Here is a 17285-nt window from a genome sequence, read left to right as displayed (position 1 = left end):
TTAATGTACTCTACCTATTAGAGAGTTTGATCACCTTTAAAAATGAGCAAAGGGCTTCCCTGGTGGTGCAGTGGTTGGGAGTCTGCCTGCCGATGCAGGGGACACGGGTTCGTGCCCCGGTCCGGAAAGATCCCACATGCTGCGGAGCGGCTGGGCCCGTGAGCCATAGCCGCTAAGCCTGCGCGTCCGGAGCCTGTGCTCCACAACGGGAGAGGCCACAACAGTGAGAGGCCTGCGTACCACAAAAAAAATAAATAAATAAATTTTAAAAACCGAGCAAAGACAAAGTACAGAACTCCTAGTCTGTTTATTAAATCTCCCACTAGCGTTTCTCAAATAAGTAGGCTTGTGCATGCAAATAAGGAGATATGGAGGAAAGAGGCCTCCTTCATCATATATTTTCGAAGTGCCTAATTCAAGCCAAGTATCATCCTGGGCACTGGAACGCATTAGTAAGGCTTGCATTCTGTGTAGAATATTAACAAGTTGACAAGATGTACATATTTTTTTAAGTATTATGAGGAAAATCAAAAACATGCTGAGGTTACGAATGCTAAGATGTGGGGAGGGGAGATAGGATGCTGGAAGAGATCAGGAAACAATAATGAGATGTGGGCAGGAGACCTAGATCTGCAAGTCATCTGCACCTGGCCCCAAGCAAAGCTTGGTTTTGGCTGAGATCATCAGGGGAGAGTGTACAGAGGGAACACAGGAAAGCTTTCAGGACCAAACCATGAGACACTCCAAGGAGCCCTTGAGAAGACTCAGAAAGAACATGAGAAAGAGAAAAGGAAAACAGTTGCTGAACGAGCAAGTGAGATGAACACAGAAAAGCAAACACTGAATCTGCCAAGATGGGGGTCACCGGTGACCTTGAGGTGAGCCGACCCAGAGCAACAGTAAGAGTGCATGGGAAGAGAAAATGAGAGATAAAGAGAGGGATGCAGCTCTCCTCATTCCGCAATGATAAACTTCTTTTAAAGCACCATTTTAATTTCAATCAATTACAGCTATTCTAATTTTTCCAGAGTTTTGATATCTAATTTTACGGTCACAATATCCCCTCCTAAAAGAGTCAGAACTGGAAACAGCTCTATTTTTCAAATGAGAAAACCAAGGCAAAGGGGAATAACCAGAGACCCTGTTTTGGTCATGGGCAGCAGTAACTATTTTGACTTTTTTTTTCAACCCTCATGAGACAATGTGTTCATCAGTTACCTTATTCTCCTGAAGACCCACACATTAAAACTCAGACACTAGACTGCCACTACCTCTTGCGAGAGCACCAGAATCACAACTAACTGCTGAACAATCATTGACAGGAAGACACTGGAACTAATGACCAAAAAAGATACCCCACACCCAAAGACAAAGGAGAAGCCACAATGAGACGGTAGGAGGGGCACAATCACAATAAAATCAAATCCCGTAACTGCTGGGTGGGTAACTCACAAACAGGGGAACACACACCACAGAAGTCCACCCACTGGAGTGAAGGTTCTGAGCCCCATGTCAGGCTTCCCAACCTGGGGGTCCGGCAACGGGAGGAGGAATTTCTAGAGAATCAGGTTCTGAGGCTAGTGGGATATGACTGCAGGACTTTGACAGGACTGGGGGAAACAGAGACTCCACTCTTGGAGGGCACACACAACGTACTGTGCACATCAGGACCTAGGGGAAGGAGCAGTGACACCATAGGCAACTGAACCAGACCTACCTGCCAGTGTTGGAGGGTCTCCTACAGAGGCAGGGCGGGTGGCTCTGTCTCACCATGAGGACAAGGTCACTGGCAGCAGAAGTTCTGGGAAGTACTCCTTGCCGTGAGCCCTCCCAGAGTCCGCCATTAGCCCCACCAAAGAGCCCGGGTGGGCTCAAGTGCCGGGCCGCCTCAGGCCAAACAACCAACACGGAGGGAATCAAGCCACATCCATCAGCAGACAAGCAGATTAAAGTTTTACTGAGCTCTGTCCAAAAGAGCAACAGTCAGCCCTACCTACCACCAGTCCCTCCCATCAGGACACTTACACAAGCCTCTTAGATAACCTCATCCACCAGAGGGCAGACAGCAGAAGCAAGAAGAACTACAATCCTGCAGCCTGTGGAATGAAAACCACATTCGCAGAAAGATACATAAAATGAAAAGGCAGAGGGCTATGTACCAGATGAAGGAACAAGATAAACCCCAGAAAAACAATTAAATGAAGTGGAGATAGGCAACCTTCCAGAAAAAGAACTCAGAATACTGATAGTGAATATGATCCAGGACCTCGGAAAAAGAATGGAGGCAAAGATCGAGAAGATGCAAGAAATGTTGAACAAAGACCTAGAAGAATTAAAGAACAAACACACAGAGATTAACATATAATAACTGAAATGAAAACTACACTAGAAGGAATCAATAGCAGAATAACTGAGACAGAAACGGATAAGTGACCTGGAAGACAGAAGGAATTCATTGCCGTGGAACAGAATAAAGAAAAAAGAATAAAAAGAAATGAAGACGGCCTAAGAGACCTCTGGGACAACATTAAACGCACCAACATTCGCATTATAAGGGTCCCAGAAGGAGAAGAGAGAGAGAAAGGACCCAAGAAAACATTTGAAGAGATTATAGTCAAAAACTTCCCTAACATGGGAAAGGAAATAGCCACCCAAGTCCAGGAGGTGCAGAGAGTCCCTGGCAGGATAAACCCAAGGAGAAACACACTGAGACACATAGTAACTAATTTGACAAAAATTAAAGACAAAGAAAAATTATTAAAAGCAACAAGGTAAAATGACAAATAGCATACAGAGGAACTCCCATAAGGTTAAGAGCTGATTTCTCAGCAGAAACTCTACAAGCCAGAAGGGAGTGGCATGACATACTTAAAAGTGACGAAAGGGAGGAACCTACAACCAAGATTACTCTACCCAGCAAGGATCTCATTCAGATTTGATGGAGAAATCAAAAGCTTTACAGACAAGCAAAAGCTAAGAGAATTCAGCACCACCAAACCAGCTCTACAACAAATGCTAAAGGAACTTCTCTAAGTGGGAAACACAAGAGAAGAAAAGAACCTACAAAGACAAACCCAAAACAATTAACAATATGGTAATAGGAACATACATAACGATCATTACCTTAAACATGAATGGATTAAATGCTCCAACCAAAAGACACAGGCTTGCTGAATGCATACAAAAACAAGACCCATATATATGCTGTCTACAAGAGACACACTTCAGACCTAGGGACACATGCAGACTGAAAGTGAGGGGATGGAAAAAGATATTCCATGCAAATGGAAATCAAAAGAAAGCTGGAGTAGCAATATTCATATCACATAAAATAGACTTTAAAATAAAGAATGTTACAAGAGACAAGGAAGGACACTACGTAATGATCAAGGGATAAATCCAAAAGAAGATATAACAATTATAAATATATATGCACCCAACATAGGAGCACCTCAATACATAAGGAAACTGCTAACAGCTTAAAGGAGGAAATCGACAGTAACACAGTAATAGTGGGGGACTTTAACACCTCACTTACACCAATGGACAGATCATCCAAACAGAAAATTAATAAGGAAACAGAAGCTTTAAATGACACAATACACCAGACAGATTTAACTGATATTGATAGGACATTCCATCCAAAAACAGCAGGAAGATAACATCTTGGGTCACATCAAGCCTCACTAAATTTAAGAAAACTGAAATAATATCAAGCATCTTTTCTGACCACAATACTATGAGATTAGAAATCAATTACAGGGAAAACAATGTAAAAAACACAAAAACTTGGAGGCTAAACAATACATTAAATAACCAAGAGATAACTGAAGAAATCACAGAGGAAATCAAAAATACCTAGAGTCAAATGACAATGAAAGCACGCTGATCCAAAAACTATGGGATGCAGCAAAAGCAGTTCTAAGAGGGAAGTTTACAGCTATACAAGCCTACCTCAAGAATCAAAAAAAATCTCAAATAAACAATCTAACCTTACACCTAAAGGAACTAGAGAAAGAAGAACAAACAAAACCCAAAGTTAGAAGGAAGGAAATCATAAAGAGCAGAGCAGAAATAAATGAAATAGAAACAAAGTAAATAATAGCAAAGATCAATAAAACTAAAAGCTGGTTCTTTGAGAAGATAAATAAAATTGATAAACCATTAGCCAGACTCATCAAGACAAAGGTGAGAGGACTCAAATCAATAAAATTAGAAATGAAAAAGGAGAAGTTACAACAGACAACACAGAAATACAAAGCATCCTAAGAGACTACTACAAGCAACTCTATGCCAATAAAATGGACAACCTGGAAGAAATGGACAAATTCTTAGAAAGGTAGAACCATCCAAGACTGAACCAAGAAGAAATAGAAAATATGAACACACCAAACACAAGTTATGAAATTGACACTGTGATTAAAAATCTTCCAACAAACAAAAGTCCAGGACCAGATGGCTTCACAGGTGAATTCTATCACACATTTAGAGACGAGCTAACACCCATCCTTATCGAACTCTTCCAAAAAATTTCAAAGGAAGGAACACTCCCAAACTGATTCCATGAGGGCACCATCACCTTGTTACCAAAACCAGACAAAGATACTACAAAAAAATCACAGACCAATGTCACCGATGAATATAGATGCAAAAATCCTCAACAAAACACTAGCAAACAGAATCCAACAGCACATTAACAGGATCATACACCATGATCAAGTGGGATTTATCCCAGGGATGAAAGGATTCTTCAATATACGCAAATCAATCAATGTGATACACCATATTAACAAATTGAAGAAGAAAACCCATATGATCATCTCAATAGATGCAGAAAAAGCTTTTGACAAAATTCAACACCCATTAATGATAAAAACTCTCCAGAAAGTCAGCACAGAGGGAACCTACCTCAACATAATGAACACCGTATATGACAAATCCACAGCAAACATCATTCTCAGTGGTGAAAAACTGAAAGCATTTCCACTAAGATCAGGAACAAGACAAGGATGTCCACTCTTGTCACTATTATTCAACATAGTTTTGGAAGTCCTAGCCACGGCAATCAGAGAAGAAAAAGAAATAAAAGGAATACAAATAGGAAAAGAAAAAGTAAAACTGTCACTGTTTGCAGATGACATGATACTACACATAGAGAATCCTAAAGATGCCACCAGAAAACTAGTAGAGCTAATCAATGAATTTGGTAAAGTTGCAGGATACAAAATTAATGCACAGAAATATCTTGCATTCCCATACACTAATGATGAAAAATCTGAAAGAGAAATTAAGGAAACACTCCCATTTACCACTGCAACAAAAAGAATGAAATACCTAGGAATAAATCTACATAAGGAGACAAAAGACCTGTATGCAGAAAACTATAAGACACTGATGAAAGAAATTAAAGATGATACCAACAGATGGAGAGATATACCATGTTCTTGGATTGGAAGAATCAATACTGTGAAAATGCCTATACTACCCAAAGCAATCTACAGATTCAATGCAATCCCTATCAAAGTATCAGTGGCATTTTTTACAGAACTAGAACCAAAAATCTTAAAATTTGTACAGAGACACAAAAGACCCCGAATAGCCACAGCAGTCTTGAGGGAAAGAAACGGAGCTGGAGGAATCAGACTCCCTGACTTCAGACTATACTACAAAGGTACAGTAATCAAGACAATATGGTACTGGAACAAAAACAGAAATATAGATCAATGGAACAGGATAGAAAGCCCAGAGATAAACCCACGCACCTATGGTCAACTAATCTATGACAAAGGAGGCAAGGATATATGATGGAGAAAAGACAGTCTCTTCAATAAATGGTGCTGGGAAAACTGGACAGCTACATGTAAAAGAATGAAATTAGAACACTCCCTAACACTACACACAAAAATAAACTCAAAATGGATTAGAGACCTAAATGTAAGACCAGACACTATAAAACTCTTCGAGGAAAACATAGGAAGAACACTCTTTGACATAAATCACAGCAAGATCTTTGTTGATCCACTTCCTCTGCTAGAGTAATGGAAATAAAAACAAAAATAAACAAATGGAACCTAATGAAACTTCAAAGCTTTTGCAAAGCAAAGGAAACCACAAACAAGACGAAAAGACAACCCTCAGAATGGGAGAAAATATTTGCAAATGAATCAACGGAAAAAGGATTAATCTCCAAAATATATAAACAGCTCATGCAGCTCAATATTAAAAAGACAAACAACCCAATCCAAAAATGGGCAGAAGACCTAAATAGACATTTCTCCATAGAAGACATACAGAGGGCCAAGAAGCACATTAAAAGCTACTCAACATCACTAATTATTAGAGAAATGCAAATCAAAACTACAATGAGGTCTCATCTCACACCAGTTAGAATGGGCATCAACAGAAAATGTACAAACAACAAATGCTGGAGAGGGTGTGGAGAAAAGGGAACCCTCTTGCACTGTTGGTGGGAATGTAAATTGATACAGCCACTATGGAGAACAGTATGGAGGCTCCTTAGCAAACTAAAAACAGAATTACCATATAACCCAGCAATCCCACTGCTGGGCATATACCCAGAAAGAACCACAATTCAAAAAGACACATGCACCCCAATGTTCACTGAAGCACTCTTTACAATAGCCAGGACATGGAAGCAACCTAAATGCCCATCGACAGACAAATGGATAAAGAAGATGTTGGCACATATATACCATGGAATATTACCCAGCCATAAAAAGGAACAAATTGGGTCATTTGTAGAGACGTGGATGGATCTAGAGACTGTCATACAGAGTGAAGTGAGTCAGAAAGAGAAAAGCAAATATCGTATATTAATGCATATATGTGGAACCTAGAAAAATGGTACAGATGATCCAGTTTGCAGGGCAGAAACTGAGACACAGATGTAGAGAAGAAATGTATGGACACCAAGGGGGGAAAGCGGGGGTGGGATGAACTGGGAGATTGGGATTGACATATATACACTAATATGTATAAAATAGATAACTAATAAGAACCTGCTGTATAAAAAAATAAATTTAATTAAAAAAAACACACTATATTGAAGCTAAATGTTCTTTAAAATGAGTACCTTTCTAAGCTACCACATGACTGTGTGAGCAGTACAATGAAGCAGTGGAGGGGCTCAGAATAACAGGACATCCATGATTAACACAGACACATGAACAAGTCTGACTTCCAACTGTTGCGCTGCACTCTTGGGAACAGCACCCCAACGTCCTCAGCCCAGCTGCCTACAGCACACAATGTAATGAACCACCTGTACCCTGACAGTTAGAGCCAACTGAGATGGGTTGATGATACCAAAGAAATCTCCTTTTTTCATTCTTTTTTCCCCCCTGTGTGTTGTTAGGTAGAACATTTTTTAATTGCATGATGAATTAGAAATGTTGACAGGAGCTTAACTTTTGTCAGATGTGAGCCTTCTAATGTTACTTTGATGGTCTATCTTTACCGCTCTCCTACCACAGAAGGAAGAGCTGACCTCACGAACCAAACCACTGGGAAGCGAAGCCTGCAGCTTCATGGCTCTAAGAGAAGAGACAAAAATCTCCTGCCAGTCTCTTATGATGTGACTGAACTATTTAACTATGCCTTTTCAGGATAATGTGAAATGCAGATCTCACTGTGGTCCTCAGACCAGTCAGATTAATAGAACAACTGAAAAAGAATGACCGTTTTTTATGGAAAAAAGATGTGATTCCCCCCCAGCTCCTTTCTTCCTGCTGCAATATTAAAAGCATTCATCAGAGAAACTTTGGTTCCTGAATGAAACTCCATCAAACTTGCACAAAAACTGGTCAGCTGATACAGCCTCTCACCAAGCACATGATGTGCCGGCTCAGCTCAATTATTTTTAATGATTATTATGAACATGATATGTTTGCTAGCTACTTTCTCCCCTCTAACCAGAGATAAATGCTCCTATTTTGCTCAACACTGGTAAGTACAATAGACTGTTGCTTGAAAGTTCCATATTTCAACTAGCTTTTTGAAGGATGGTAAAGTTCCTAGATTATGATGATTCTTCGATTAACCATTCTCACAGAATGAAAGTCCTCTGTAACTTAGTTGGATTTTTCAATGTTTTTCAATTATATACAGCAATGTTGTCCCAGGCCAGACAGCTCAAGGGCAACATTTCTATTTAATAAAGCCATGTGTAACTGCAAAGAACAAAAAAGTATCTACGTATAGGCTCTACTTCGGCTTAAACTTAAAAGCTAATGCAAACCTATGAAGCTGATAATGGCTGTCAGTGGCCCCATCTGCTTTGGGACCCCCTTCCTAACCTCTCACTAATAAGCTGTCCATCCTACTTTAGACCTCTGCCATCCTCATTCCTTCTGTCAGTGAGTCAATCAGTATTTCCTGAACATTTACTACACCAGGCACTGTACTAAGCACAGGGAATAAAACAGTATGTCCCTCATGGAGCTTAGAGCTCTGTGCAAATCCACAATACAGTGTGGAGAACGATATAAGAAACGGAACAGTAAAGATGTGAGCACACAGCAGGGGCCACAAGCCCAGAGAGAGAGAGAGGGAAAGAGAGACAGAGAGTGTGTGCTTTGTGCTTTTTGTTTTAGAGGGGGTATGTTAGGGAGAGGAGACACCAGCAGGGAGGGCTCATCACAGTGACAAACTAAAGTTGGAAAGCTGAGCAGGGTTTAGTCCAACGAGGAGACAAACTGAATGTATACGAAAACTCTGAAGTGACAAAACTAGAGATAACAACATTTGCAGAGAAGGAGGAAGGCATAACATTAACTACATGTCAGGTACTTTTCTCAGCACTTTTCATAGCTTACTCACCTAACGTTCACAACAACCTCATGGGGTAGGCACTGTTTAGAGATACGCCCATTTAGAGATAAGGAGGCACAGAGCTTCTGAAGCTAGGCAATGGGGAGCTAGATTTTAAACGTAGGCAGTACGGGCCCAGAACCCTCTACTGTTCACTGACTGGCTGTACTGTCTGTCTCTCAAGAGGTCATGGACCATGGGTGGGGTTGGGGATGGGGCACAGCTAGAGCAAAGCACAAAGTGCTCACTCACTGTGCTCACTGTCTACTAAAAAAGAAGAATCTGGTATCTGTCATTTATTCTCGTTCAGTAACGATGCTTGAATACGAGTGAATGACAAGTTGCACTGCTGTCCCATTAGTTACGTGGTCTACCTTTTCATCTCTAAGTGTCAGGTGAAAAGCTTTACTGCGGTGCAGGCTGTCTGCTGCAAGTCGGGGAGGCTGTGTATACGTATGTAGGGACGGGGCTGTTCTCTGTACTTTCCACTCAGTTCTTCTGTGAACGTAAAACTGCTCTAAAAAATTAAATTTTTTAATTAATAAAAAAGGAAGTGATCAGGATTCAAGCTAAAAAAGAAGAAGAAAGGCTCTGTGTGTCCTCACGAAAGGAATTTCATATACTAGAAGCCAGGTGGAGAGAAATTTTGGAGGTAAACTTAAACTACTCCTCAGGTCAATTCTGAATTTATAAGTAGGACACTGTGCAGTCTATTTATCGCTTGTAAAAATAAAATACAGTGTGTGTGTGTGTGTGTGTGTGTGTGAAAAACAAAACAAAACAAAAAACCTGTGGGGTTTTGGGAAACCAAAAAAACATAAATAAAAAAAATAAGTAGGACACTGTGATGGAAGGTGGAGATATGGAAGCGCTCTCCAAACCTAGGTAATTTTCTACGCCCCCTAAGTGTCAGTTCAAGTATGATCAGTCCTACAAGAATGTCTGTTCCAAAACTATCATTTCCTTCCAAGCCTTGCAGTGCGCACCCTATACTGCCGGGAGGTAGTTACCTGCAGAAGCCCAGGTCACCCTCCTCCTTCCCTCCTTGTCTGACTGACCATACAGTGGCTCACTCCTTCATTTGTTCCAAACCTAACTACTCTCTGTACTTCTCCACTTCAAGATTCCAAGACACACACTTCATGTTTTCTAGAACATACAGCAATACTTTACTATTAAATAAAATGCTTGTAATCTAATTTCCTTTTCCTTATATCCTCAAATGTATTTCTAGGCTTTTAGTTCTGGTAACTTTATGTCTGAGTTGTGGAATTATTACTGTGATATAACTTTGAGACAGCATAGCAGAGTCTTTGGAAGAATTTACAGGTATTTACTGATAGATTAATAACGAAGGTGAAGGTAGGAATGACTAGGCAATAGTCTTTTAACTCTAGAAAGGCTGGCGAGTTGCTTCCTGATATTCTGTTGTAGAATTATGATGAGTCTTAAAAACTAAATATTTAATTGTGTAGGCTAGTCACTACAAAATATTCCAAGTGCCTGCAATGCATCAAAGACAGTGAAAGTGTTCTTCTCCATCCGTCATGGAGAAAGCCCATAGTTGTAAAATAATTTAAAGAATCTCTCCCCTCTCAACTCCTCTAGCAATTTTATCCATACCACCCACTTAGTTGTTGCCACTGACTGCCTTATATTGTTATTGATATTCATTCTTTACTTTCATAACTGGGTCTTAAGGTTTGTGTCTTTTACTTCCATGTACTCAACAACTTCCATCCCTTCCAGTGCTTGGATGTCTTGCACTTAGCAGACCTTCACCAATCTTTCTTAACTGATCACATTTACCATGATCAGCGTCCTTTTGGTCACAGGAAAAAATGTTATTAGTGTGATTTTTTAATTTAAATAAATTCACTTATAATTTATTTTCTTAATTATTTTCTTCTTCAGATTCCAACATTTTAGTAACCACACATGAACATCAAATATCCTGTGTATCAAAGTTATGTTGATCAGAACGTACTGTTTAAAGGCATCCTTCTTCCCTTTAAATAACGACAGAGGCTGCATCTGTACTTTTCCAAATCTCAAGTACCCCTGCCATATTCCAGAAGGTACTGAAAACAATAATTAAAATAACAGTGGCAGCCACAGAAGACTAGCCTTTCCCTAGACTGTGACTGGAATCATGTCTGCCATCTTTAAGCAAAAAGGAACTGCCCTCGTTTCTTTTTGCACTGAGTTCCCACCTGAATTAACAGGTCTAGAAATCCTGTGGCCACAGGAATAGTTTTAGCTGCTTGGCAGCTCATGCTGGGAAATGACAGAAGAAACGGATTTCCAGGTCTTTCAATCTTTGCTATCTTGAAAGAATCCTGTGAATGCAGACCTCAAATTCACATGCTATAAACACTTCAGATCATCCTCCAGAAAACTAATTTTTCTGGAGAAGGTCGATTACCCACCTTGAAGCTCTCCACTCCGACTGTACAGCTCCCTTCTCTGTTCTCGCAAATAGGCACTCATACTGATGGCATGGGAGGATGATTCAAACCTGCAACGAAATGCAGCGTAAACAAACGATTAGGTAGTAACCAAACAGGCGGTGTCCAGCTCTGTACATTCCGTTGAACTGTTGAACTGTTGACAGTATTCTACTCCAGCCTGTGTGATGCCCCCTAGTGTTCCACGACCAAGACCTTCTGGCTGTTCCAGGCCAGGGCAGGCTGCCATAGACCTTGATTTGTGAATGATATTCCTGCCTAAACGCTCCTCCATGACAGTATTTGGATCTTCTGCTCCTTTTCTATTTCAACTGATACACTCGATCTTGCAACTTTCTTTTGCCTCCAGATCCCTTGCCAGGATCCCTACATACACAGCAACAGCCGTATCCTCTAATGGCATTCTGATTTTGCTCCTAGGCAGCTCAAAAGACATCAGTGTCTGCCAGCTGCCACCACAGAAATACGGGCTCCTCAGAGCTGACCCCTGGCCTTTCTAACTCCCCCAGTGAGAGGACTAGCCCAATGGGCTGTGAGAAATGATGTTAAATAACTACACCAGAGAAACAAGGCATCTATGGTCTCTCCTTAAAAGTCCTCAGAAACAATATACTTTCTAAACAGCTGCCAGGATTCTTACCGGCCACCTGTAATTCTTAGAAGGATTTCTCCTGTCAGCCTGTTATCCTGACAGAAAATCTCAGGTTTGAAATGTAATTTCTTACCACATCAAAGGATTTACGGTTTGATACAGTCATAATTTTACCTGTTTTTTTGGTTGTTGTTGTATTTTACCACATAAAATACTTTCAAAAATACCAAGCTACAAACTGTTGTTCACACCGCCCCAGGGACTGCTTCAGAGGTTAGAAACATGGGGGATGGGTTCGTGATACAGAACATGGCTTTAAAAGCTAAAACAATGACAACAACAAATCACAGTCTTCAAAGTAACTTGCAGGCAAGGAAGAACAACAACAACAACAAAAAACCAGGTAAAATTATGACTGTATCATCAAACTGTAAATCCTTTGATGTGCTAAGAAATTCCATTTCAAACCTGAGATTTTCAAAGTCGGGATAACAGGCTGACAAGAGAAATCCTTCTAAGAATTACAGCCACTAAGGGGTAAACAGCAACACAGTGAAAGAGCAACAGTGATAACGGGATAGGTTCCTGGCCACAAGGAAGGAGCACCAACATTTTCTTAATTGTGCCTTCTTTATCGGTTCTTTGACAAGGAAGATGAATACCAAGATGAATGTCAGTCTGAGGGAAACAGCTGAGTTACTTGATCCTTTCTCTGCACCCTGCCAAGAACTAAGAGGGCACAAACAGCCGGAAGAAAGGCAAAGTGTGCAGTACTTCAAAAGTGTCACCTGCCAGTCGAGTGCTGACGAGAAGCCACTGACCTCCAAAAAGCACACTGACAGCTATTGATCAGAAACAGCAAGAGAAAAACTAAACTCGAGCAAAGAACAGAGAGGCACACCACATACAATAAGAACGAACTTAAACACACTTAATTAACCTTGGCTAGGGACAATTAAAGAGAGTAATAAGGTTCTTCACAGATGTGACAGAAACAGATGACAGCTTGCCAAAATCTGAATCCTTTATGACCTAAGGCATTTTTACTACTCAGGAATCCTTTTTGCATTTGCAACAAGTCACAGATGGATATGATTTTACAGCAAAAGAGGCATGAGGGATTAGCCAGTCTCACCTCCCCACTTTACAGCCAAAGGCACCGAGGCCACTGAGACAAGAGAACTGCCCTGACTCACATGGCTCATTAATGGTGGAACCAAGACTAGAAATGGTCACATTTCTAAGAGTGGCCTAATTCTGTGCAGGTGATGAGTTTTTATTACTATGTAATAGTAACAAATGTGTAACGATTACTTAAGTTCACTTATTCATTTCCAGTAACTTATGTTTTCCAACACCGCAATTGCAGGACTGGCTAAATGTCTGAAAATGTTTATGTGGTCCGAGGTTGCAAGTTAGGGGTGAGGGCTGACAGCATGAAATCTAAACACCCCGAAACCTGCTTTCTGCAATAGGCGTAGACTGAGAACGGTCAGTTGAGCTTGAAGAGGGGTGGGTAGGACTGGAAGGGGCGGAGGGAGGAAGGGAGGGGAGAGGGGAAAGAAAAGGCCTAACCGTAGGCCTTAGGCAGTATCTGAGGCAGTCTTAGTTGCCTCCATCAAACACCTTTCCTCCCACTGTCTGTCTTGTTCGCGGGCACAGGCCCGATTCTATCTGGGCGTCTGGGTCCTTGCTCTCTCTCACTAGGCAGGGTGCTCAGGAGGGGGGGCTCCCTCTCCAGCTGCAGACCTATCACTGGAGATGAACTCTGACTGGTTTAAGACTATCACCATGGTCTACTTCCCCTTGCCAGTGACTGGTTTAGGAATGGGCTTCAGACCCAGGTCCTATTAGTTTTCTTGAGAAAAACTTGCAGAGCGGCTTTGTGACTGGCAAAAGATATTAATAGATGGATGATTGATCATTAATAAAAATGGATTTGTAACGATATAGCCGTTTTGGAACACAGTCTGGCAGTGTCTTACACAGTTAAACAGAGTCCTACCATATGATCTAGTAATCATGCTCCTGGGTATTCACCCAAATGAGTCGAATACTGACACTGACACAAAAACCTGCACGTGAATGTTTATCGCTGCTTTATTCATAACTGCCAGGAGCTGGAAGCAATCAAGATGTCTTTCAATAGCTGAATGGAAAAACAAGTGTGGTACATCCACAAACTAGTATTACTTAGCGATACAAAGGATGCCACAAAAAGCCACAGAAAGACATGGATGAACCTTAAGTGCATACTGCTAAGTGAAAGAAGCCGGTCTGAAAAAGCTACGTCCTGTATGACTCTAACTTTAAGACATTCCAGAAACGGCAAACTATAGAGATAGTAAAAAAGATCAGTCACTTAAAGGGGGTAAGGAAAAGGAGGAGGAATGAATAAGTGGAAAACCGGATGTTTAGGGCAGTGAAACTATTCTGTAAGATACTATAATGGTGGATATATGACGTTGTGCACTTCTCCAAACCCACAGAACTATACAAAGAGTGAACCCTAACGTAAACAATGGACTTTAATAATGGTGTATCAACATCGGTTCATCAATTGTAACTAATATGCCACACTAATAATAAGAGGAGAAACTATGGTGTTAATAAGAGGAGAAACTATGGTGTAAAGGGACATAAGGGAAATCTCTGTACTGTCAGCTTAATTTTTCTGTAAACCTAAAATGGATAAAAATAAAGCCTATTAATTAAAAAAAAAAGGGATTTTCAGGATGAATCACACACTGTTTCCTGGGCACCACCATTTTTATTGGAGTGGGACTGAATGCAGAGAAATGGAAAGGGCTGAGTCCTTGATGATACTGTACCGGTGAATTAAAGAATCTTCTATATTTATTCTTATGTGTGAGATAATAACTTTCTATAGGTTAACCTATTCATTTGGGGTTCCATGCTACTTGCAGACTAAAGCCTTTTAACTGATACTGCATCCAACCTCTGAATAAAACTGCTTAAAAAAAAAAAAAGAGAGAACGAATTCAATAAACAGAATGGATTTCATTCCAGTGTGGGCACAGTAAATCTCCTCTCCTCTAGACCACAAGATAAATGAACTGTTGAAACTTTCCTTAATGATTAAGAACTCTATGAACCCGTGACAGAAAACAAATCTCAAAAGTGCATCAACAGAAGATACAGGACTTTCAACTATTTAAAAAGAAGGAATTCAGAATACTGGGACGATACTTCTGTAGTCACTTTACATGCTTAGATGTACAGATACAGGTTCTTAAATATCTATTAATTCCTTAGAAGAACATAGGTCTGCCAAGATTTAAATCCTATTTCTACCACTTGCTAGCTGTGTGAATTTGCATAATTTCCTTAACCTCTTGTGCCTTGATTTTTAAAACAAATTTTTAAAAACAAATTTTATTTTGGAATCATTAATAGAAAAGATGCAAAATAGTACAGGGAGTTCCTGTGTACCCTTCACCCAAATCTCTCCCTAACGTTAATGTCTTACATAATCGTGGTGCATTTTGTCGCATCCAAGTAATTAACATTGGTATGACAAAAAACTACAGACTTTATTTGGATTTCACAAAATTTTCCACTAACATCCTTTTTCTGTTCCAGGATACCACACTGCATTTAGATCACGTGTAATTCTGATAAATAGACTGGGGTTTCCAATAAGCTTTTTCTGTGCCATGTATGTGATCCAATAATCCCCTCTGACGAGCGCTGAGGAGAGAAAGTCATTGACCACGAGAATAAACAATACCCAATACCGCATAGGTAGTGTTTGGTAGCCTTTGATTCCCAAGGCACTGTTAACTCAGTAGAAGAGTTGGCTTTGCTCCGAGGAGGGTAGTGTGAAGTTTCCTGAGAAGCTTAAGAGCTGATCCTGATTGAAAGTCCCTTCCTAACCTCCACTAATACCATGTGCTCATCTCATACATTTTACTACATGGAACTATCACCAATTATTTACTTGTCTGTCTTCTTTTCTGAATTATATGTTTCTGCGCATGCGCCTGGAATTTTTTTTAACGTGTAATAGAGGATGAAAAATAGAACCCACGCCCATCAGGTTGTTAGAATGAATAAATACATGAGGCAATCCATGAAAATGGCTTTACGCCTTGGCTAGCACTTAGTAAGGACTCAGTAGGCATTAACCACTACCCTGCTGCCCAAATTTGGTATAATCTGAATCAAATTATGTTTGATTGAGATTCTTCTGAGAAACTCATTTACCACAGTGCCTGGTACATAGTAAGCACTCAAGCAATGGTAGCTGTTATCATTATTATTATTAATGTTAACAATAATATTAACTGTTAGCTGTTACCAAGTGACATATACTTAGGATATGTGGCCAGGTGAGTGTAGCTAATCGTAATTTGAAAAAAAGAATTTCCACATTGTTCTTTTACTAAATCAAGTAAAACCCAATACTACTTAGCTAGAGAGATTTGCATGACTTTATTAACAAAGGTTGTTTCTTGGCACTTGAAATATTTCATTTCCTTTCATTTCATATAAAATTCCCCAGAAACAAGGGGAGAATTTCATTTCTCTTCATTTTATATGACTCCCCAGAAACAAATTCCAGAATTTTTTTATTAAAAGTTCTAGATAGTCCAGTAACCATATTCCAAAAGTCACCTCCCTTACAGAAAATGGAAGTACACAAAGTTGAATATGTAGTCACTTCCTATCAATTATTTCAAATCAACTCTAAATGGGTGAAGTAATGGCTGTCAATAAAGTAGAAAACTGTTCTGGGATCTAACACATCTTGACACCTACCTTACCAGCAAGGAGATACTTACTTGAAAAGAGAATTTTTGGGCCTTTGAGGTTTCTTCTTGGCAAAAAAGGCTGCACACTCGCGCCCAGTGCTGGCATAACTTAGTTGAGCTGAGGGTTCAGAGGCTGCACGAGTATTTTTCATATCCAAGTACTCAGTCAACAGCATCTGTACAAGCAGACAAACAGCTTAACACACACATTTATGATGTGCTATTAAGAAAAAGCAATTTTAAAACCATGAAGACCTAATTCTAAAACCTCCCTGACATTCAGGATATTAACCTAGCTATTCATATTCCTAGGTGTAGACCTAAGGGAAGATTCATTATAGCCAGAAAGTCAGCAATTTGCTACCTACTCCTAAAACTGGGAATGGTGTATAGTGAGCATTTGTACATGGGGGTAAAGGGAACATTTTTATTCAGGGTCTACTATGTGTCAGGCACCGGGCTGGGTGAGTTAATCAATATACTCCTTTAGTCATAATTTAATCCTCATTATTCCAAATTGCGACAGCAGCAGCAGCGATGCCGTAACATTTACTGAGGGCTTACTATATTGCAGGCAAGGGGCTAATCCATTTAGATATTTTACCTCATTGAAAGCACAAA

General features: G+C 40.1%; 1 protein-coding gene across 4 annotated transcripts in view; it reads right to left on the bottom strand.

The window, feature by feature from the left end:
- Positions 1-17285, bottom strand: part of EXOC4 (exocyst complex component 4) — an 831307-nt gene that overhangs the window by 566803 nt on the left and 247219 nt on the right. For all 4 annotated transcript variants that reach the window (XM_079931122.1, XM_079931120.1, XM_079931121.1 and 1 more), the window contains exons 8-9: positions 16695-16840; positions 11259-11347 (exon numbers count right to left, since the gene is read on the bottom strand). In XM_079931122.1, the coding sequence (XP_079787248.1) occupies positions 11259-11347; positions 16695-16840 (235 nt within the window). The remainder of the gene's footprint in view (positions 1-11258; positions 11348-16694; positions 16841-17285) is intronic.

The sequence above is a fragment of the Stenella coeruleoalba genome (genome assembly GCF_951394435.1).
Source record: "Stenella coeruleoalba genome assembly, chromosome: 9".
Taxonomy (NCBI): domain Eukaryota; kingdom Metazoa; phylum Chordata; class Mammalia; order Artiodactyla; family Delphinidae; genus Stenella; species Stenella coeruleoalba.
The sequence above is the reverse complement of the archived record's forward strand: the minus strand, read 5'-3'. Positions and strand labels throughout refer to the sequence as shown.